The 24,996-nt window shown below is 35.3% G+C and overlaps 2 protein-coding genes across 3 annotated transcripts in view; one reads left to right on the top strand and one right to left on the bottom strand.

The window, feature by feature from the left end:
• LOC139973407 (uncharacterized) overlaps positions 1-24,996 on the bottom strand; it is a 316,080-nt gene that overhangs the window by 272,684 nt on the left and 18,400 nt on the right. Inside the window, exon 3 of one of the 2 annotated variants that reach the window (XR_011795204.1) lies at positions 634-1,333. The exons of the other annotated variant lie outside the window; for it this stretch is intronic. The gene's annotated coding sequence lies outside the window, so the exon portion shown is untranslated. The remainder of the gene's footprint in view (positions 1-633; positions 1,334-24,996) is intronic. 2 annotated transcript variants of the gene reach the window in all.
• On the top strand, positions 13,095-21,120 carry LOC139973965 (sterile alpha motif domain-containing protein 3-like). The gene is made up of 5 exons (XM_071980861.1): positions 13,095-13,178; positions 15,413-15,793; positions 16,734-16,917; positions 17,864-17,949; positions 19,004-21,120. Exons 1-5 carry the CDS (start codon positions 13,137-13,139, stop codon positions 19,292-19,294), a joined length of 984 nt encoding a protein of 327 aa, XP_071836962.1. The 5' UTR covers positions 13,095-13,136; the 3' UTR covers positions 19,295-21,120.

Here is a 24,996-nt window from a genome sequence, read left to right as displayed (position 1 = left end):
ATTCTGGGTAAAGATTTTTATTACCACATTAACCATGCTGACTTTAAAACTCTTGGTATTTTGAACATCAACACTAGGGCTGAACAGCTTCGTCTTAATCATGTTTTTAATGTTTTCCATGGTACCTCTCCAGTCTATATGAGGGAGAGTTTTATTAGAGTAAATAGTGTTCATAACCATAACACAAGAGGTAGTAGTTTTAATTTTCAACTTCCCAAAATTAAAACGCACTGTGCTGGGTCTTTTTATTACAATGCAATTAAAAACTGGAACAGGCTACCTGAAAACATAAAATCCATCCTGCTGAAATACAATTTTAAAAAAGATGCCAAAGCCTACCTTTTAAATCATATGAATGTCTAGCTTGTAAATATCTTTCTTTTTTACAGTGTTTGTATGCATGTTTTAGTTGTTTTAATAGTTATTTCTTATCTTTTGTATTTTAATGGTTTTAAGGACCCCTTTGGAAATAAGCTTTTAGCTTAAAGGGTTATCCTTGGCATGTTATCTTCTTTTCGATGCATTTAAGTATATTCCCTTCTTGTATTTTAAATGTTTATCTTTATGTGCAATTTTTTGTTTGTATGCAGATGAAGATTGATATCTTGCCGAATAAAATCAAATCAAATCAACACAGCATCACATGCATTAAAATAATCGGATACCATTTAAAGGTTGTACTGCTTAGCTTCTGAAAAGAGATTGTAAAACAAATCCCTGCTGTTGAAGAAAAAAAGTCTAAACATTCAAGAGTTCTTCCGCCTCCATTGGTCTTTATTATGACTTTCTATCAAATATCATTGGCGATATGGATATTTTGGATTCCAGATTAAAGGTACTAGGCAAACATGTCTGGGAGGTAAATGCTACTATAAAGGTCAATCCCCGTTCACTTTTGCACATATTACATAACATCACGGTCACGCCGCTACATGTGTCCATGGAGGTAACATCTGTTTTACCTCCATGATGTGTCCAAATGCTTCAAAACATGCCTTTTCTTTTCATTGTTGATGTTGGGTCTGGAAAATAACCATTTCATCCTTAATAAAGTCTTGAATATCAATACATCAACACTGAGGGAAACTTGGCGGATTGATAATCTTACACAATCGTAGAATAGAACAGGTGCTTCTGGAGGGATTTCTCAACCAAGGCTTCCTATACAACTGAGTTTTCTCCTGGCAACTTGAATCCAGTGTACTGACCATTGGCCAGAAACTCACTTCTGATCCTTTGGACTGCACATTATGGTAGCACAACCCTGACGTGTCTTGCTAGGAGCCCCCAACACCATTGAACCTGTTGACGGTAGGCTTTGTATCTGTACTGCCTACAAAAAAACATAAATATAAGTTCAAATTTATTAATGTGGGCCCATGATATCAACATTAACAAAGCAGTGATGTAATCTACAGTTATGGTTACATTTGTTGTGAATTTACACTTTCATGTTTCATGAAACATTCTTTAGTTTCTTTGATTTTCAAAACTAGATTTTGTAAGGATTATATGGTTGTAAGTCACAGTAACACAATCGCACAATACGGTTTAGCCAGTTCTGCGAATTCCAACGACACATGTACAGAATGAACCAGATGTAAAAAAACAAATCTACGTTACAAAATTCTTATCATGTTGTATGTTCCTTGCAATATTTCCCAACGGTTTTCTTCTTCAATATGTTTTGACTCGTTAACGGACTCGAACTAATACTGTTCCATGCCTAACAGTAACACCTCAGGTCCACCCTCAACGTTCTGTTCAATGTGGGCATGATAATTGCCCTCACTCTCTGCTTCGAATATGAGAACGGGCACTGTACCTCTAGCCCAAGTTCACTGCCTGGTGAAGAACCACTATCACTTAAAAGTTCGATTGCCGCATTTGGTTCTAAATCTGCCATTCCACGGGAAATTTAGATTTGATTTCTTGTTCTCGATTTTGTTGGGTATTTATGTACACTTGTCGTATGTGTAAGTACGTGTATATATGTTCGGAGGAAACAGCGAGAGCAAATCGTGTTCCTAACATGACGTCACATGACGTCATGAGATTTCGAAAGTTTCGGGCAATCGAACTATTCAAACCCCGGAGAGGGTAGATTAATTCTCAACTTTCGACTAAACAAATCAAGTTTTTAACTAACACAACGGTTGATATATGTTCTAAAGAACATGCTTAGATGATTTCCCAATTTATAGGAAGTTCATATTTTCGTGTCATGGCCACTTTAAGAAATTCTTCGTGTTCTTAATAACTTCAAGCTCTCGTCTGGTCTTGCCGTAGACTTGGGCAAGTCTTATATGTTTCCGTTGGGTCTTTTGTTCGCTGTAGTCCAGTGTTTATTAATTATTTCGGTATTAAACCTCCTCAAGGTCCAGTAAATGTCTTATGCATTGTCTTCACTAATAACGGCGACGAACTTCTTTTTGGGGACTGCTACGTAATTGCAAATTTATCCTTAATTTCGAAATGAGTTTCTTTAATAAGCTATTCTTTCTCTCCAAACAAGATATCTTTTTTACGGTTTTGGCAACGCTTACTGTCACTCCTTACAACTTTTCAATTATCCACATGAAGTCTAATATTTTCGTATGCAAGACAAGTAACACCGAGCCAAATATTAATGATTTCTTTTATGAATTTAAATTTGCTTTGAGCGTTGAAAAGCAGCCCCGAAAAATAGGGAATTTTTCGGAGCTTTGAATTGCCTTCTCCTTTTGTCCAAACTTGTGTACGTAAATTTTTCTCATTTAGCTGCGTATTGCAAATGGTTTCTTTTGCTGTCTACTTACCTTAACTGATAATTAACTGCAGATGCTTGAATATGTAACAGACCATACAATATTTGTTGTTGCAATTGATCATATTAATGGGTACCAAGTTGACTGACCGTGAATACACATGGAGGGAAAAAAATTGCAACAAGGCTCCAATACCCACGTAGTTCACTGACAGTAATCCACCCACTCTATCCTAAAACTAGACCAGTGAAAATATGACTAGAATGTTTTGGTCCTAAAATATCATTATTGTGGTCATTTATGGATGGAAATACTAGAACGGAAAGAGAATGCAATTAGTAATAGCCAAATGGACTTGACATATTGTCCTTCTCAATGCTGTCACATTATTGTTGATTTTTGTTGAACTAATTGCTCTCATTCAAAATGGTTTTAGGTAATTCATATACTTGCTTGATGTTTTAATACTATTTATACCTTAAAAGGCTGAGGATTATCTGACAGATTCACATTTACACTGGTCGTATTTCCATATCAACACTGAAAAAATAAACTAGTCAATATTGCAACGGACTAACGTTAAATTAGTCTCTAACGTTAGTCAATGCACACAGACTAGCAAAAATCTTCTTTTCATCACTGCTTCTTAGTCGGTTTACATCGACTAAGGAAAAAATAATCGTAGCTTAGTCGGCGGCGACGGCCTAAGCTATTTTAACCCACGGACTAAAAACGATCCGGACACCCGATTCGCGCCATAATTGTAGCTTAGTCGGTGGCGACGAACTAAGGTATTTGAAACCACGTGAACATTTCGCCTGCAACAGTGCAAGAATAGTCTACATGCTGCATGACACCTAAACAGAAACTTGTCGATTCCAACCACTCAAAATACATCCTAGTTTGTAGTTAAGTTCATTGTAATATTTCCGTCCGGCTGTCGTACTTTATTTTAAGTTGAAACTGAAAATGTCTGACCTCGACACGCAACTGGATTCATCCTTATGTTCACGCCAATTGTAAGTCTTTATTCATAGTTTCGTCCACGATAAGACATAACACTAGGCTCTACACTAAGCTAACATCCATGAATTTTAGCCTTTGGTCACACGTTAGGCTAGAATTCCTGCATATCGTATATTAATTAGGCTATAGTAACACTAACAAGTAACAGTACTAGTAGGGCTAATATCGTAAAGATGCATAAATTCCAACAGGCTTACGGTAATGGCCACACTCGAAATTAGGCAGTTTCAGAAAAGAATGTAGCCTAGGTTCAAACTTTGAGTGTAGCCTATAGGCTTCAGGGCTAGCACGTTTTCTCCAGTTGGAGGGGTCGCTTATCATTACAGTCAATGGGGTAAAAAAACTAGCTTTTTACAGTTTGTTCGAAATATTTTTTTATTTGGTGGAGAAAAATTTCTGAAACTCAAGTATGTTGAACATGGTCACCAAACACAATATTCCTGCGAAAAACCGGCTGGAAATAAGCTTTAGTTATGAAGAAATGATTTTTTTTGTTATAAAAATGATAGGATATTTATCATTGAAGCCAATGGGAAATTCTCAAATTTTTGCGATAATTTGACTCTAATTTAAGATAACTAACAGAAAGAGCATGAATTCTTCATATGCTATTATTTTAGTTAAATTTCAGCTCTCCATTCACATCAAAACCAATTTAAAGTGATACTTTATAACGAAGTTTAAAGCCTTTGTTGTTGTCAAAATCATTCAAAATGGCTACCATTTTGCCAAATTTTTGGTCCAAAACACCTGTTTTATTTTGGTAAGGAAATGTGTTATTATTTTTTGTTTGTTACTACTTTGATGTGTTAGGCATTGATCTAAAACATTTAAAGAAAGAAATTATTTACAGTCCTTTTTTTAAACCACAAAAGAATTGAATAATCTAGTAAAATTTCTCCATTGACTGTTAGTGTAAATGTAATGATACAGTAACTGACCCCTTCAAACTGTACTGAGCCCTATATGCATACAAGAAATGAAAAGAAATATCATTACATTTTAAAATCCATGAACAGGTAGCAATGACTGGTGCTTAATATTTTAAAGAAGGTATGCAATAAACCCATGAACACAGCAAAAAATCATCAAAATCAGTTAATATTTACCATTTTACAGCACTTTTGCATTTTGAGGACTATTATAATAAATTATGCCAAGTTTATTTTAATTGTGTGACATGGCATCAAGTCAACCGTACATTTTCTTATGTTACCATGTATTGTTTTTCAAACCTCACACAAAGATTTATGAGAAGAAGAAACTGAATATGAACAAGAGATTTATAATGTTCATCATACCCCTATCAAATTTCAGCAATAAAAAGGATTCAATTAAATATCAAGGGGTGAAATTTTGGAAAGAAATTAAACGAATTACATTAACTTTTCTGAGCGGCTTTCTTGATTGTATATCACGACTTGTGCATATATTAAACATTCTTAAAAACTTTGTTCAACCATACCTTAAAAAACTATAAATCCTTCACTTGTGATTTAAAGACTACAGTGTTCATAATTTACTGCTGTTTCTGGTGCATATTAAATCCTTACCTGTCCACAGACGTAGATTGCATAGAGAATTTTGTATGATTTTGAAAGAATTTATACTCTTAATAACTAATTAGTTCAGGAACAGTGAATGATGTGTACAGTATATTCACTGTAATTTGACTTCTTACTATTTGGCTCTACATTATAGGCCACACTTGAAATGAAACCATAGCCTTAGGGGCTGCATAGGAAAAACCTCAAATTTTGCTGATTTTTGCACCTTTTCCTAAGAACTACAGTATCCCACCACTGGTCATGAAACTATTTAAAATAACAAGATAAATTCCCTTTAAGCATATTCCTTTCAAATTATAATGTTAAAAAACTTTCATCGATTTAAGCAAAAAAGAGGAAAATTTCTGACACTTTTTGAAGACTCCCAAGGGACTTAAATATGAAGTTCCTGATGTTCTTGGTTGAAAAGCAGGGGAAACAACTATATAAGTCTTACTTTAACCTTAATAACAGATTTGCCTATCATAAAATACAGAGGAATGAATTTAAGTTGATTTTGCTACTCAAGATGTTTGGAACATCATTTTCAAGTCCCTTGAGAGTTTTCCAAAACTGTCTCAGATTTTCCTCTTATTTGCTCATGCTAGCGCTGTGCGGTAGTCTGATTTCACACAACCGATAGTGCTGCAACATGAGTCCTGGTATCGTAACTACAACCGGGATGTCATACATTCAATATGCATAGCCTATAGGTTATGTACATACTCTTACACGCACGGTTATAAAAAAAAATAACAGGCTATATTAGGGCCTTTTCAACGCCTTCCCTTTAAGTTCAAAAGTTCACAATGAAAAGTTTTTAACTGTCAACAAGTCACCACGTGTTTGGAACTTCAGACAATAAGAATGTAACACAGGGGCTACGTAAATACGGGATTTTAAACTACATACATAAGAATAGTACAGATTTATTTATATCGTTAATCAGCTGTTTTTACTCTAGAAAATATACTTTCGAAACGTACAATATCCATATTTTGTACAAAAGTTCTGAAATATTGAAAAAATAGCAAAAGATAACTTTTATTGACATCGTTGAACCCTCCGTATTAATAAACGAATCCGTTTCATTACAGCATCAAATCTCAAGTACTGCATTACACTGTGTGTGAGTACCAGTACAGTACCCTAGGCTATAATAATATACAGTCCCGTGCGAAGATGGATTTAATATTACGTGCGGTTTTGGCTCAACATTTATTAAATCGTTATAATTATTATACCAAAATGAGGTGAAATGCATAAAGGTGAGATTTTGTTCATGGGAACCTTGACAATCATCAATTGAAGGCAGAATAAATAACAACAATTTCAGAATAACTTTGAGGTCACGTAACATGCTGAGCGCAAGTAACGTTTGATAGCTTAGGTCCAAATTACTACGTGAACAGTTGATTCGTTAATATATAGGTCTAGGTCAGTATGTAAATTGATCAGATATTATTCAAACTAAGAATACAGAAACCAGAAATATATGTGTAATCTTTTCTTTAATTCAAATAGTAACACTTAGATATTTGTATTATGTCTTGGATTCCTGTGAATGATACCGAAACGAATGTAATAACCGGTTGACTTCCCAATACCAGTAGTAGTTACACATTGTACTGTGATCGGGAATAGTCAATATCGGGATACCGGGATTCACTTGACTACCGGGATCCCGCACAAGGCTAGCTCCTGAAGATTTAAATTTTTGAACTGTTTTTGCAGGGAATATGTTTAAAAGGAATTTATCATACTATTTGTAATAACTTTATGATTATGACCAGTGATGCAACAATTTTTTTAGTTAAAAGCAAAAGTGGGCAAAATTTGAGGTTTTTCCTATGCAGCTTAACACGTGGCACCCCTATGGTTGCTAATTCAAGTGTGGACTATACAGCCAGGTATTTACCCATCCATTGCATTTAAAGTTTTTTTTTACTTATTTCTTAACAGGGTTACTCATGCCTGCATTGGTTCCAAAATTATCAGGTTTTGAACAAATTACATACATTTTCTCAAAGTCACATGTGCATTAAATCACAAATTTCCTGTATTTAGTGAAACTATTTGCTACAGAAATGCGATTTAATTGTTGTTACTGTATTTTTAACACTGTGAAGTTTGAAACTTTAATGAAACATTATAGGTTTGTTCATGGAAATAATCCAAATTTTAGAATTGTATGTGGAATTAATGGTTGTGCAAAGAATTATTCCAATGTCAGAACATATCGTCGCCATATACGCCTCAAACATGAACTATTTTGGCTTGAAGTAACAAATGCTGATGTGATAAATGATAATGGTGTTGAAAATGATGACCAATTGCCAATCGAAGAAAATCATGCTAATGCAGACGACGCTGTAGATATTGATGTTAATAGGGAAGTTTCAATGTTTTTGTTGAAGCTTAGAGAAATTCATAAGATACCACAAGCTGCTTGTACATTTGTTGCAAATGAATGTGTCGACATTCTTAAAATGTGTAGGGAAAAGATGACAGAGGACTTGCATAATGTGTTACAAAGAACAAATACTAATATTGATGTCTTGAAGCAGTCTGGTTTAGACAATGTCTTACAAGAGAGTGAATTTGAACATGCACTACATAATTTCTCAACTGCCCTTAACCTACAGAAATATGTAGCAAATGAGTTTGGTGTAGTTAAACCTTGTGAATATGAATTAGGCAGAGATAATGTAACTGCCAAGGTGCATACTATGCAATATATTCCTATTCTTCAAACTTTAAAGGCCTTGTTGAAATTTGATGATGTATTCAGTGAAGTAATTAATGGGCATTCCTCTCCAGATGGAGATATTCTGGGGGACTTCTGTGATGGTGTAAGGTTTCATGATAACGAGCTATTCTCAAAGCAGCCAAATAGCCTTCAAATTCAACTGTACTGTGACGATTTCACTGTTGCAAATCCATTAGGGACACATGTTCATTTACTGAAATTTTGTGTGCTGTACTTTGTTCTGGGGAATTTACCACCCATGCATCGCTCTAAATTAAGAACTATTCAGTCAGTGATTTTGTGCCCTACCATTTATGTCAAAAAATATGGTTATGAAAGTATACTCCAGCCACTTATTTCCGATCTCAAGATTCTTGAGCAAAATGGTATTCAAATTTTGAAAGATGGAATTGAATATACTTTTCATGGAACTGTTTCTTTCTTAGTGGCAGATAACTTGGCCGCTCATGATTTAGGTGGATTTCAAACACATTTCAATCATGGGAGGATATGTAGATTTTGTAATGTAATTAAAGCTGATCAGAAGAATCATTTTCGATCTGATAATTTGCAAATGAGAACCAAAGAAGCATATGAACTGCAAGCAGTTGCAGTACAGACCAACCCTGCCCTCTTTACACTATATGGAATCAAGCAGTCTTCTTGCCTCAATGAATTACAGTTTTTTCATGTTGTGGAAGGCAGTCCACCAGACATTGCCCATGATCTATTTGAAGGGGTAATCCCTGAAGTCATTGCAGAGGTTGTCAAGTATTGTGTTACTCAACAATTTTTTACATTAAGTGATCTTAATGAACAGATAAAAAAAATTCCTTATGAAGGTTCTCATTGCACTAATAAACCTTCTTTGATGTCTGACAAGATTCAAACTTTTAAAGTTAAGCAAACTGCCTGTCAAGCTCTGTGTCTCTGTCGTTTGTTACCTTTAATGGTCGGTTCTTTCATTCCCCAAGATAGTAAGGAATGGCAAGTATTATTGAAATTGTTAGATGTCGTACAGTATTGCATGTCAAAGAAAGTGACTAGGGCATTGACAATATTTTTAGCTGATCTAATTGAGGAATTTTTGACAATGTATTTTGAAGCGTTTCCACATGTATCAATGAAACCCAAAGCACACTACTTGGTTCATTACCCTGAAATGCTGTTGCAATATGGCCCACTCATCAACACATGGACATTGAGGTTTGAAGGGAAGCACAATTACTTTAAAGAAATAGCTAGAACTTCAAAGAATCGAAAAAATGTGTGCAAAACTCTTGCTACCCGTCATGAGTATATGCAAGCCACCTATCATGGATCCCAAAACTTCCTCACAGAAGATGCTCTAACTCACTCCAAGGGTGATCTGTACCCTGTCCGGCTTTTGCCACAAACAATACAAGCGCAAGTATTGCTTTTAGTTGGTGGTAATGAATCTGTGTATTCTGTTGGTAAAGTTTGTTACAATGGTTCATTCTATTCCAAAGGCTTAGCCGTTGCTGTTGAAGAAGGGAGTTTCGGAAAAATTGACATGTGTTTCCTTATAACTGATGAGGTGTTTTTATTGTGCCGCATGAGTGAAAGAGTACAGTATATTTCTCATGTTCATGCTTTTAATGTATGTTTTGGCTGCAAGTTTGTGTTTAAGAATGTTCAGATCTTTTTGATTCTTACCCACTTGGGGTATATCAGACTAGAAACATGGAGCTTATAACACTGAGGCATAATTTTGTACTTTAGTGTTTCTAAACATAGACCTGAGCAAAACTGCAAACTAAAGCTCTATTAGTTGAGTGTGTATGATTGCACTTTGCTTAAACTGAAGTACTACAGTTTTAATTTGTTTACGCATTTAGTATTAAAATGTTTTTGCTAATTTTGTATTGCTGAGGTTCTTAGTGATATAATCTGTATAGATGGAAGATTCTACCACACCTAGTATCCAATTTTTGGTTGTAAGCATCCTGATTGTTAACAAGACCTAACATCATATCCCTACTATCTAATTATCATTCAACAAATGGATGGTAGCTAAAAGATTTATCCAATTATACAGCCCCGAATTTCAATAACCAGACAGTTCTAAGTTCATGCTAACAAGTTTTGCATATTTTATTTAGATTATATTTAGATTATATAATTGAAAAGGTGGTCTCTTCAGCTTTTTAAAAAAAAAGGCACACATGCGTTTGTGTGAAGCATGTGTGTTATGATAAATGCAACATTTCTGCGCTGCAATAATTTTACAATTTGTTTGGTGCTGTCCGATTTATGCCATATTTCAATTGAATGACAGAAAGAATCTGACAATTTCCTTAAAAAGTTTAGTCAATTTTGTGAAGGTATTCTGTTCGAGAACATCAATGCTAGTTCCATAAAAATTTGCCCTTATGATCTTCAATGGTAATTTTTATGCGATTGTGAATTTGAAATGCAAGAATTGTTTAAACTTTTTCCAACTCTGCCTATGCAGATGTTCTGTAGTAGTCCTTGTATTTTATTGCACAGTGTGCAGAACATACAGACATACTTTTGCAAGCGGGTTGGATCGAATCTTGGTCAGTTAGTATTTGATTTCGCATTCAGTGCCGTGTTGTTAGTACTACCACGTAAAAAGAGGTCCTTGTATTTTTTTGTGCAGTACATATCATTGGCATTTGTTTAACTTTGAAGTTCAAGTGTGTTGACTGTTCTTACACAGCAAATGTACTGTAACATCAATTTTATTGCAAGCATAACATAAGTAAAATCGTTATGTGTCTACTGAAAAGTAAAATACAGTAGTATAGACAGTAATTTCCTTTTCATCAACTTCATTTGAATGGAAAAATATGTGAAATGCACTTGTGACTTTGAGACTATGCTCAAACATGTTTGATACTGGTGTAAGTGGCGTTAAAAAGACAATTGCTACTTTGTCGCTTTTTTAGAGATGATAACTTTATTTTGGACTTGTTTAATTTTCAGTCACAAATTTCTACTCATATTTGGACCAAATAACAAAAAAGTTGAGATTGAATCCAATGACGTAGGGGCATCAAAGTCAGAACTTCATGCTGCTGCAGTGAAAACTTTTGGTGTGGGTGGATCAGAATTGATTCTTCAACTCTATGATAGAGATTTCAGTGACTATGTTGACATTGAAGATGGTGAGTTGTTCTATGGGCCTGCCAAACTGAGAGTTGTTAAAGGACAAGAGCAACCTGCCACTTTTCCAGTTACAATTAATAATGCAGAAGACAGTATAAATGCAGAAATTAGTGACAGTGGGTAAGTTCATTTTGATATACCTTTTGTGTTTATGTAGAATAAACAACAATGATTGTTTTTGGTAACATCTTATTCAATTATTGTCAATATTTGTGCAATAAATTTACTTTCTTTCTGTAATATTTAGCTTTTACTGTCGACAATAGATTCTACATACTTTGTTAATTATGTATTTGTATTTGTTAATATCATCTCATAATTTACATGTATCTACAGTAGAAAAGGTACAGTTGAGACATATCCCTTTTGAAGTGACCGCTCCAAAGGTTACACATTCAGTTATTTTTGATGTGTAACAGCCTACTGTATGAAGGCAGTGAAGCACTATTTGAGCTGATTTAATTTTTTGGGCTGGGTGTGATGTGTGAGTGGAGGGCATGGGCAAACGTGAAAATGATCCATGAGACATTGCACATCTATATGCCATATAGGATTCAAACATGGCAGATGTTCAGATTTCCATTAACCTCACTTTTAACATCCTAAATAATGCAATGAAGCTTCCTATGACAGAAAATCTCTTCCCACACACTACTTGTTTCTACATTGACTCCCAATGCAATTACATTTGTATATCAATGAAAAATGGGGCAAAATGTAATTAAGATGTATGTAGTTGATATTGTCTGTATGTACACAAAGTTATCACATTTCCAAATAGAAGCATCTGTTTGGTCAAAAGTCCAATCGTTGAAAAGATGTGTATGGTAAGTAACACTTTTTAGCTGTTAGCCATCTCAACCTTACAGTATTACTGCTCTATCATTTCACAGATCCACAGTATCTCAACTTGACTATACAGCCGGCAGTGACTTCTTACGTGACAATTCTGACTTTTCGCTGTTAACGCCGAACTCGCCATCTCCACCACCAACACCAAATGCATATTCAACCCCAGTCTCAATCGAACAGCCTTCCACTTCTTCCAGTGCTGATGACCCACCATCCTTACCTGCTGCACCCTTAACTTCTTCCCTTGTGTCTCCCCATCCTACTTCACCTGTGTCATTTCATTCTGGATGGATAACTAAATTTCAGATCCCAGTACAACCTCCAACAATAGAATCTAAGCTCAAAAGTGGTGGATACACCATGAACGTAGCAGAGAGGAGCCTCTTTTTGGACAGCATTTATAAAGAGGTTACAGAAAAGTATGGTATCTAGTAAGTACACTGCATTCCTTTGTTCCCTTATGGTACCCTTCAAATTCATGACTATTTCTGCACACATTTATCTCCTACAGTAGTACAGTACATGTATATTTTTCACATGTTAAAAAATATGGGTAAATTTCCTGCTAATTAAAGCAAATTGGTTTTATACAAATACATGCCAAAGGTCCGATTGTTTGGTGTTAACCCTCTAATGCCCTCTGTAGCAAATATGCCTCCCAGATGTGCTTGTTGTTAAATGGTTAATCCTCAGAAATTGTCCAAACTCAGAAATATATGCAGCATGATCCCGATGTGCTGCCAGTGGAGTCAAGCAAGTCAGACTATACTCCGGAAAACAGGGACCTTCAAGGCTCAGCCCCCTGATTTACCCACTAGAGCCCTGTGTAGCAAACATGCAACAAATATACACCATCTCTAACTCTTCCTCCAAGGTGTGCTGTTGATATGCTGCTGGCTATTAAAGGACGAAACTACATTATATAACCTTCATTTGTAGGAGTATGCAATTTATCCGTATGTGAGCTTGATGCATGACTACAGTTTATATTTTTTTCATAGCTATCCGTCCAATGCACAGTACGATGAAATTATCACCAAATTGTTTGTGAAGTACCCTTCCATGAAGACTCCACAAGACAATATGCCAGTTGGTAATCTGAAGGTAATATTTCCATTTTTCTGACAAAGCAATATTAAAAGCCTTAGGCAGTGTTCAACAAATCTTGTTACTGATCTGGACAACCATAAGACAAGTTGTGTCAGGGCCAGCAACAATTTTGTCCAATGAAATAATGTTTTGCAGCTTAGTCTTAAATACAACAAGCATATCATTCATATCATATCATTGATATATGGCAGTCACAGTGCTTGCACGTAAGGCATACTGAATGAGATCATTTATACTCTCACTAGTCCTTGAAGTTGCAATTAATTTGGATTAAATGTAATTAAAGTAAAGAGTTTTGTTACTTCTGAACCTTATCTCTATAAACATTTCACATATAATATTTAAGAATGAAGGAATATTTTTTTCTATGATTTGGAAAGCATTCATTCAAAAATGTAGATTTTGGCATTGTTATCAATACATACTATTTTGTGGCTGGAAATACTGTATTATACCTGAGTATCCATATATCAATTTTTGGTTCCTTGCTTTAGCAAAAGGAACCTATGCAGTTAGGTTGGCGTGTGTCTGGGTGTGTGTATGTGTGTGTGTGCATCTGTGACACTTGCTTGGGTACGCTCTATCTCAATAAGGGAAAATTGGAGTAAGGCCAAACTTGGACTATAGATCTGTCATATGGAGAAGGTGTGCCCTATTGTTTTTGGTGCCCACAAAGGTCAGTTATGGTCCAAAAAACAAAAATATTAAAACTGCAATGACGCCCAGTGCCAATGTGCGACAATGTTGATATTTTGGGACAAGTTGTGAACTGGTTAGAGGAACATTTGGAAACTTAACATTCATGTGATCCAAGGTCACCAAAGGTCAATTAATGATAAAAAACTAGTATTTTTGCGATCACTTGAGAACGAATTGTCTGTTAGGGTTTGGGAGTTGCTTCAATGTAATCCAATTGTCAACCCGCATCTGGGTGACCCTTGACCTCAATTTGACCGCTGGTGACCTTTAAGTACCTTGTGATCATAAAAAGTACCTTGTGATCATAAATGTCAATTGGTTGAACCCTGTGTGACCTTGGTGTGCGAAGTTATACAAGGTCAAAGTAAATTTTCAGACATTTAATGCAATAACTCCCAGTGCCAAGGTGTGTCAGGGTTGATATTTTGGGACAAGTTGGAAATGGTATAGGGGTATATTTTCAAAATTGATGGTCATGTGATCCAAGGTCACCAAAGGTCAATTAATTTTAAGAAACTGCTATTTGGGCAAAGAAAAAATTGTTTGAATTTTTATAGTTTTGATGGTATATTCACGTGTCACCAATAAAAAATGTCCATTGGTTGACCCCCGGGTGACCTTTGTGTGTGAAGTTATGTATACAAGTTCACAGTTAATTTTTTGAAATACAATGCAATAAACTCCCAATGCCAAGGTGTGACATGGTTGATATTTTGGGACAAGTTGTGAATGGGTGGTGGAACAATTTCAGACTTAACAGTCATGTGATTTGAGGTCACCAATGTTATCATATCTGTTGACCAGCTTGTAGGTGACCCTATATTTCTTAGATTTTCGATGCCATATTCAGATCTCAAAAGTGCTTTCCGATCAAAAATCTGATCACAATTTGTGATCACAAAAGTGTTGGCTATAGTGTTGGTTACTTTATGGGTACATGTAGGACCACAATTACTTATTGAGTATATAGACTATTTGAGCCCAATCTTGCTTGATAATATTATGTGTATTGTCATAGACCCCTATGCAAGGAACCACAATGCCCTTGGGCTCTTGTTTTACTGTACTTTCTTTGGCTGTCATATTAAAAAAAAAAGGGAAAACAAATTTTCCTCTCTCACTCATGAGATTTTTCAATCTAAGAATTTTACAGGAAACAATTTTTTTTTTTGCATGGCCGAGGGTAATGTGTATTGAGTGTGTGAAATATTGTGTTTAACAAAACTGTTTGGATTGAAGTAGAAAAATAACTACTCTTTAAATTAATGTCAACATGTACAAAACTTATCAGAAGCAGAATGATATACTGCAGTGAAGTTTGAACTTAACTCACAACATAAACTGCAGAGTTGATTAGGTTGCTTGAAACATTTCTTAATCCTCTTAGTTTTTGAATCTATATAAGTTTTACTGTTCAACAGTGCGTAAGCTAAGAGATATTTTACTGTTAGTTTGTACATTGTCCGTGTAACCTTTATTTTTTTCTATCCTAATCCTCACAATATTCCTTTTACAATTCTTTCTTCCAGATGCTGTGGAAGCATAGGCTGCAATATAAGTTTCAGAACTTCAGAAAGCGGGTGGCATTTGAAATTGCGGCTGTGCAAAAAAAGAAATTAAAAGTAGCAAGGAAACCAAAGTCCGCACCAGAATCACCAGCAGCACCACCTCAATGGGGTATGAAAAACTATCTCCCGAACCGCTCTGAAACAGAAGACGATGCATCCATTGATGGACACATTTGTTGGCTTCAGGATGAAAAACGTAAAAGGCAGCCAGACTTTCGAGGAGTAAGTCAGTCAATGGCACTGACGTTGGCTGACAGAAGGACGTGGATTATTTCTTCCCCCCAGACTCCATCCCTCGCAGATATCAAGAGCAAGTACCCATGGTTATTTGATGACATCCAAGTGAGTATATCTTGTTTAGTTAGTTTAGTAAGGATAAATGTCAATTTGTGTTTCAAAGAAATTTCCTGAAAGTGCTAACATGACATCACAGATGTTGCCAATCTACCTTGTGGTTTTCCTAAATGAAAAGTCCTAAAAAGTTTGTAAATTTTAAACAGAATAAGATATTGACACAGTTTCTTTTTAAATGTTCCCTGTCTTAAATTTAAATTTATGAAAATAAATGGGAATATTCCTTTTATTAAGAGGTCTTAATCATGCCAATTAACACATCCATTTTTTGATGCATATGCACTGTGTTATATTCATTTGCATAAGTAGCCAACTAGTGAGTGAAAAGTGTTATGTGGGAACATTGTCACACACTATCTAAATGGGAGCCTGGGTCTTAGACCGTGCGGAAAGATAGCTTTCTTACAAAAAAAATTGTCTGTTAAGTGTGTTGGTTCTAACTTGCCAATAGATTTCTGGCCCTGTCTAAATAATGCAGTACTTCACTTAAAATATTTCCAAAAAATATCTTTTGTTAAAATTGAGTGTATTATTTGATATGCAAATTAATGGAAATGGTTGGGATTGTTTGCCAAGTATTGGGACAAATATTGGAAACTGCAGGAATGTAGGGTAAACCATTTCTTGTTAGTGTTACTTAAAAAAACAACCAACTCCGCAAAAGATGGAAAAAATTGGTGTTATCTGTGTTATTTTTCGAGTGCCAGTGGGTGTTTACATTTCCTGCACAGCAACATGTTATAATCAAGAAGGCCATCATTTCCAACCATTGCATCAACATTCATTGCTTCAGTCCACTCAACTGAAATGGGTACCAGAGGGGTTAGCTATATTTTGTTCATGTATCAATACCAATTGGGGGGAACATTTAGGAAGTGTTGCAATTTTAGTATGTTGCTGTATCTTAAAATCAACCATTTTCTTTTAGCTTTTGACAGAGATGAATCGCATACAGGATGGAGAGGTTACTTTTTTTAATTCGCTCCGTGCTGGCCTGGGAAGATATGCGTCTGGACTCATCAAGGCCTGCAAAGGAAAGAGAGCACCACATGCTTTTTTCATGGAGGCTACCACTGAAATGGAAGGATATCGTGAAGAGCAGAAGATAAAAGGTATTGTAAATAAACAATAAATTCTTCCTTTAACAGTTACATGACACTTTGCTCTGTTCATTTCTCCCTTTGCTGCAGTGACCTGTCTGTAAGGCCTGTTTTGGTGTTGATGTCCATGTCCATGTTTGCGGTGATGATATATTAACATTAAGGGAACAAGATCAACAATGCTTAATTAAATTTGGATGGCTTGGTTATATATATAAAAAAAAAGGAAAAACATTTCATAGTTCTCTTGTACAGTTGAAGTCTAACAGTGAATTAAAAAAAAAACAGTATCTGAAAATATTCAGGGTAAAATAGAGCTGTAGCAGATTAGTGTTCATCTGAAACGTTTGTAACTGCACTAAATAAATATATATAAAGACAATGGGCACTCGGTAGAGCGCATACCTCCGCCTATGGTCACAAATGCTTGTTAATGAGATTCCTGAAGAGACAAAGGAGATCCACAGAACAAAGGGTTCTACGCCTCAAAGTAATTAGCACAGTAGAATTAAAAGGGTAAATAGAGGAAGAGACAATTGGGTAGTTTCATTTTTGTTATTTGCAGTTTCAGAAAGTAAGTGCCCTTTTGAAACAGCTGCCCCCCCTCCTGCCTTCTCGGAAAGCTCCCGGCGCCCCCTGGATGACAATGGGCCTAGTAATCGTTGACTGATTGTATGGAATACTTGGTTACTAAACGCAGTGTAACACGCTGAATTTCTCATTTTTTCTTGAGTGTAAACATTTAGTAACTCTACTAAATGTTCACAGCTCTACAAAATGAATTACAAAATCTCTTCCAAAACAAAGTGATAATCAGGTTTGTGGCATTGTTATGATATTTGGTGTTGGTATAACTGGTTATTCTGTTATAATTGATAGATTTAACATATGATTTTTTAAAGCCAGGTTTCAACAATCACTTTTCTTTTCCAATCACTTTTCTCTTTTACTATTGCAGACACATCAAACAAAGCTGCTTTCCTGGCAATCCCTGGTCTCCTGCAAGAGGATATTTCTCTAATTCTGGTTCCAGCATGCTCAGAGGCAAGAAATTTTTCAGTTTCTTTTGCAAGTGTGTGCTTCTTAATACCACCCCTTATTTCTTTGGTTACTATTAGTTAACCAATTTGATGTATATTAAACTTGCACAGCTTCACCTTTTTGTAAAATTATATGACTTTTAAAACTGGATGAGGGAAAAGCGTAAAGAATCAAACTGTGAAGAAGAAAAAGCAAGGAACTGATTATCCTGATAAGTAGCAATAAAAGGTTCACTTACTGTCTCGGAGCTTCTTTAAGAGTTCTTTTTGCAGTAGTTGACAAACAGCTCAAATATATGAGTCATGAGCAAACATTTTAAGAGACATATCTGCATTTAAAATGTGTAGTACCTACAAGTGCACTTTACCAGATAATTTTATCTATCAATGGTTTAGGTATAGCTTAGGTTTTGCCATCAGAGTGCCTATTATTTCAATTACCAATTACTCCGAACACGGACGCATCCACTTGTAAAGAATACTTACAGTGATTACATGTTACATAACACATATTGAAAATCAAAAATTATTAAATGAATTTAGGTACTATGGCACCAATGCAATCATTCATCAGATCATGGTGGAAAATAAAATTAATACAAAAAATAAAATCACAAAATGTCCATCCATAATGTACATATGTAGACAGAATCAACTAAAATTTCCTGTTTTTCTTTTAAAGTTACCCTTTTGCCATCAGTCCTTTGATTAAAGCAATTCTTGTACATGACACCAAAATGTCAAATTGAACAGTGCTGCATAATAGGAGGCTTTGTTTTTCAGGGGGTTGAGCCCCCTTCTAAAATAGAATAAATACGCAAAATAATTGATGATATCAATAGCTGGGCCCCCTTTGTTGGAATTTAGAGTCTCCCCGTACTCTTGGTTTACTTTTACTACTGAGTTGATCTGTTAAGTGATGACAACATAAAGTTTTTTTTTAAATGTACCCATTTGGCATGTTTTCAAAGATAAAATATTCAACAGTCTCTCTCCTCCCAAATTTCAAGTCTTTAACATGTTTACTTACATGTGATTGTTTTGCTCTAAATTTGCAGACTAGTAATCCAGTATACATCAAGATGGATGGAGACACTCCTGGGATAACCACATCCTTTAAGTTGATGGCAGACGGTATGGTGATCAACTCTACTGACAATGTTATGAAGGCCATCGCATGCTGGATTTCCTCTTTTTATGTTTTCAACTTTTTTTACCCTTCCTCCATCTCCAAAAGTCTGTGTTTCATACAGAGGGTAACCCTTAATATTTATGATGGAGTGCCAGTACCTAGATCTATCATTTCTTTAACAAATAAACTGGCCAACTTTTCCCAACAATGTAAGTGACTTCAATATACCTGTGCATGTCCTTACACCCTAGCACAACCTTCCTGATGTGACATCTTAAGTGAAGATTCCAATAAGAGTGTTTTGCTTTTTCTACTATCAAAGGGGTAGTTCTATTTCTGGTTGCCATTAGCCAGTGGTGGAAAAAAAGTTAGTAATTTCTTGGGTAACATGTTCACAATTCCATAAAAAAAATTCCTTGCAAATGTCACAAGAAAGGTCTGAGAAAATTGACAAAATGAAAATTGTTGGTGGAACTGGTCATTCTCTATTGTAATGTTAACATACCTAACTTTACTTTACGAAGCTGATACGGTCCTTTTCATATCAGCTGTCAGATACTCAATTTAATATTCCATATATCCTTCAAAACATAATTTTCAATCGATTAGGTTTAGGATAAGAGTTTGTTTGCATCAGTTTATGTTCAGTTGGCAGTCAGTCAAGTTATGAACAGGAGCATAGCCAGGGTGGAGGGGGGGGGGTGCCATACTCCCCAACTGTGTTTGTTGGCAAGTTTGACATATGTCGGCAAATGGATAAGGGAATGGATAATGGTAAAAAGGAAAATGGATGGTCCTGCCCCTTATTTTTGCCATCTTTCATTAAATTGTTGGGACTCTGTCTGGAAATCCCCCCCCCCCAAAACTCTTTTGTTACACCCTTGTTGATAAGTGATAATATTATGGAAACATAGGCAACTTCAGTTTCCTTTTTTCAGTTTCCGAGGTTGTGATTACGTAGCCAGCTATGGGCTTGCTTCCAAAATTTAATCCTTGCATCAAAGTTCCTAATAGTTTTGAAACAAACATTTTTTTCCACCCTCACATTTTTCTATTTATTAGTAGCATTGTTGAGAACTTGTTTATTATGTTAACTTTTTTTTTATATTTGTTAGACAGACATTCTTTTTTTTCCTTATGTAGATATTTGAACCAAGATATTCGAAGCAAGTCCTTTCTTACATTCTTTGTCATAGTCATTGATGCTGTCGGTGCTGCCTTGCCAAACATAAGTGTTTCTTAAGCCAAATACATTATAAGTCATTCATTTTATTATTTTTTTATTTATTGAAGTGAAGATATTTAAACCAAGGTATTCCTACCAATTCTTTCAAATGTTAATACACATATTGTTTACTCCTTATATTCATTGTCATATACATACATACATACATACATACATACATACATACATACATACATACAAACATGCTAAACACAGCCTTGCCAAACATAAGTATTTCTTAAGTCAAATAAAGTAATTAAAGTTAGTGATTAATGCTGCCTTGCCTGCCTTACTACTGTATCGTTTTCAACCTCTATGAACGCCAGCTTTTGTAGAAATCAAAAGTTGTATCAGAAATAAACATTGCCAACGTACACATTGTTTGTGTTTTTTCTACTATCTTTTCTCTCAGTGGTTCTAGTCAGTGAAACTAGTCGGGTTTAATTCTTTCAGTGACTCTAGTCAGTGCAACTTGTCAATCGATACAGACTAAGAAAGGTTAGTCGGGAGAGGCACCATCCTGACTAATGTAAAACCTGCTATAAACTAGTCGGTGGCTTATATAAATTAGTCGGTAAACACCGACTAATGTCACCAACTAATGTAAATGACTACTATACATTTACCGACTAAGATATTGTTGATCGACTAAGCTGACGGACTAAGATGACCGACTAAGAAATCCAACCGACAAAGGAATAAATTAGTCGGTAGCAACTGACTAGAGCTATGTTGGTCGGTAGAGGCACCAAATGGACTAACGTTAGGTTAGTCGGTAGACCAATTTAAGTTTTCAGTGAATGAATTAGCTGATGAATCTAAATTTCTGGGTATATTTGTAGCATTTTACCAGAGCCATTTTCAATACCCCTTATCCTTCACTCATTAGTGCACGAGAGAAAGTTTATAACAACGTGTCATCGTTGCCGATGTGTGCTAATTGCTTAGCGTGACCAAAGGGAAATTTCCGCTTGGTCGAGGTCTGGCAGAGGTCAATACTGCCCATTTAATGGTTGCCTTTCATATCCACCTCCTCGATTTGCATACTTATGTAATCGATGTGCAATTACGTAATCGATTTATACTTGCGTATTTTGTGCGGTGCACATGCTTCATTCCTCTCCTGGTTCAGAGAGGCGTCGCATGTGTTCTTATAGCACTGGTTCTTAGTATAAAGCCGCCGTTAACCCCAGAAAGCCGCCTTTATTCCCTGTAAACCCCTGTACACCGCAGTTTGTCGTGCTGTTGGTTTTGCCCGGTAACGATTGTAAGTTAATTATCAAGAATGTAATTGTCGCCAATCTTTCTCTATGTCTTGTTTCATGTTGCCAAATGTTTTTTGTCATTTGTTATACTTCTTTCATTTGTGCGTTGTTTTATAAGGAGAAATATGATGCATTATTATGTTATTATTGATTTGTTCAATTCATGAGTTTATTTCACCAATGTTTGTATATTGATGTTTGGATATCTTTACTTTCTAGTTTTCACCGTGGTCCTGTTCAAACCACGCGTGTGAATAAATAGGCTAAAACATACAACCACCTTGTTCAGCTTCATTGAGCGTAGTCTCGGTGACATGATGTATATATATATATATATATATATATATATATATATATATATATATATATATATATATATATATATATATATATATATATATATATATATATATATATATATATATATATATATATTGAAAAATTGCAGTCAATCAATAAATCAATTTATTGCTAATATACGTGCTGATATAGATACAGTGCGATGTTGAGTGGCGGTGAAAAGGAGGGGCGGGGGTAGGGTAGAAAACAAATATGTTTTTTCTTTTTCAACAAGGGGCACATTTTAAGTAAAATATACTTTTGTAAGTTTTCACTGTTCAATTACAAAATGGTAAAGAAGTAAGCCTTCCTTTATTACCAAAAACTGGAGCGCGCAATTCTCATTCACGAGAAAAGACACTTTTGTGTGTGCGGAATGGGGAGTAGTGGGAAGGGAGGGGGTGGGCGGAGGAGGAGGTACGTTGCCATGTATCCTCTGGTTCGGCCGCCCCTGGTGAGGTTAAACAGGGAAAGAAGATAATTACAACAATCTGGAGTGGATAAGGACTATCTCGTGGTAATTAACTACTCCAATTTACAGAAGGTGTAAAAACGCGTGGAATCGTTTTTCTCTGACAAAGTGGTTATTATTTTCCCACCACGATGTACTTCTTGGAGCCTGCAAAGTTTTATTTTGCATAAATGTTACCTAGATTTTGAGTTGGTGGGTTTTGTGTTGCATTAAAGTTACCTAGATTTTGATTTGGGGGTTTCTTAAGGCTACAACTGTTCAGAATTATTTTAAATATAATGAGTTAGATTGTCTGCTTGTCCGGCATATCCCTTTCATTAGTGCTAAACGCATACACACATTTACTTATATAGAGATGAGCTTATGCTACACATATATTTGATGGTATGGAAAAATAAGTTAAGTGCCAACAGAGGAATTGCTAGGTAGAAAGCATGACCGAACTCTACTTCAGATATATTATTACGATATTTTGATCGATGGTCAAAAATTTATGGTTACATTTTAATGTAAACGGTAGTGGCTAAGCACAAAAGTTTGCGTCAACACACTTAATTGAGTATTACTTGGCGAGATCGACCCATTAAATGACTTGTTAGTCACATTATCTGTTCATAATTACGTTAGAATTTATACACTGTCTTTATTTCTTAGACTATAGAGGCTCAAACTTGTTATTGTGATTTCAGAACGACAGTTTTTGTTTTTGTTTTTTTAAGAGCTACGCTGAAATAGCGAGAAACTTTGACCATACATGGCTATGGATCTTCCAAACCCGACCATTTGTATCGTATGTGGGTTGTAATGGTACATTGTTTCAGTGTAAATGTCCCAGTATGAGTTTACACCAGCCTAAGCTGCTTAATTGACCGATCTGTTGTAAATAAATATCAGCCCTCTATATATCTGTCAATGTCGGGAATGGATAGTTACATTATAAAAACCACTGCAGTATGAAGTAAAGGGGGATAGTCGTATGAGAGATAACTGTAGTTAAAGAAAAAACTGAATAGGATATAAACATACATGGACTGTATATTCACTACTATATCACTCCTGCTCACAGCTCCGTAGATACAAAGGTTAATAATGCCACCAATGCTTGCAAGTAGTGTGAATGTGATTAAGAATGCTTTGGACAAGCACTTTAAGCATTGTAATCGGGTCCGAGTGTTTGTGTCTTCAGTTTTTCCGGGTCTTTGATGTGGACTTGAGTGTCCCTCCTGATCCTTTTTTTCTACTAAACTTAACCAAATAAATACACGTGATACGAGTAAACCACAATGCTTCAAGCGTTTGCGCATTGGAATTGATTAAAATATACCTGCCATGAACCACAGACACCCCTCCCTATCGATGTGTTAAATACACGTTGAATATAATTAATATTACTTCATGATAAAAAAAAATTCCATATCGTTGGGAGAGCATGTGCTATTTAAACTAGTACACGTCTATGGCTATAAACTAAATATCGTATACTCTCCTGTAAAGTGTATTATCACCGATGACACGTTTGGTTAACTTTACTATCGATTTATAAGCATGTCGTTATATTTGCATATATGCACACTGAGTGCTTCTGTATCCCTTCTTCGTTAAAGTTTGGTATTAAGAACATGCGGGTTGTGCAAAGTACCGAGTGGAAACTACAATAACACGCAGTTACCAAGTTGAAAGTTCATTCGTTGATTTTTAAAATATTTATATAAATACATGCCTCTTTTTTACACAACCCTCTGACTAAGATATCGAAAATTACTATTTTACGAAACCAGAATAATTCAGACAGTGCACAAGAAATGATAGAGATGTCTTTAAGATAACGAAAGCATTCTTTCCAAAGCTTTTTTTTTTTTTGCTAACGAAAGATAACATCATTGAATACCGCCTTGGAATAACTCATTGAATCAAACTTTTAATACAACAGTGAGCATTTGTCTGTTTTTTACCTGTTTTTACTTATTCCTCATGTACCTTCATAACAGTAACTACAAAAGTGGCGTATGCAACCCTTGAAAGCAACAATAGTAAGATCTTTATTTACTTATAGTTGGCTGACTATATACTAGACAATTAACATGTATATTCATTTTTATGCCTATCTTTCGTGGAAGTAGTTATGTCGTGTGATAGTAATGGAACTTATGGAACGCCGATACTGCAGAGAAACTTAAATAAATTTAACATACTGTCAGTAATTAAGCTTGTACAATCTTGTGCTGTGTACAAGGGTTGGGCATGAGACAAGCAGTATAAACCCATAGAATATATTAACAATTTATTTTAGAACGTTATTACCAATTTGTTATATACATAGTTACAAATTCGTTTCTCATATTTATTTTGATTCATTGAAAAACACATTGTAAACTTTCATTTGAGAAAAAAAAATGGTAGGACGTGTTAGATATGTCGACATTCATAAGCTACTCTTTAAGAAAAACATAAACCAAGAAACCAAAACAACTTCGCCGAAACGGGAGAAAATGTATGAAGTGCACAAAAGAAATGTTTATAACAATCTAGATAATGTAAACTTATTGAATTATGATTAAGTTAATATTGACGGATCTTGCTAAAATATTGCTGGATAAACGTTTCAATAAAAGCTCTTC

The sequence above is a fragment of the Apostichopus japonicus genome, chromosome 9 (genome assembly GCF_037975245.1).
Source record: "Apostichopus japonicus isolate 1M-3 chromosome 9, ASM3797524v1, whole genome shotgun sequence".
Classification (NCBI taxonomy): domain Eukaryota; kingdom Metazoa; phylum Echinodermata; class Holothuroidea; order Aspidochirotida; family Stichopodidae; genus Apostichopus; species Apostichopus japonicus.
This window is presented reverse-complemented; position numbering and strand designations above follow the sequence as displayed.

Coding starts and splice junctions, on each gene's coding strand:
- LOC139973965 (XM_071980861.1), top strand. CDS start 13,137: ATGAAGACTCCACAAGACAATATGCCAGTTGGTAATCTGAAG. Junction 15,794..16,733: donor GGTTATTTGATGACATCCAA/GTGAGTATATCT, acceptor ATTTTCTTTTAG/CTTTTGACAGAGATGAATCG. Junction 17,950..19,003: donor TGGTTCCAGCATGCTCAGAG/GCAAGAAATTTT, acceptor CTAAATTTGCAG/ACTAGTAATCCAGTATACAT.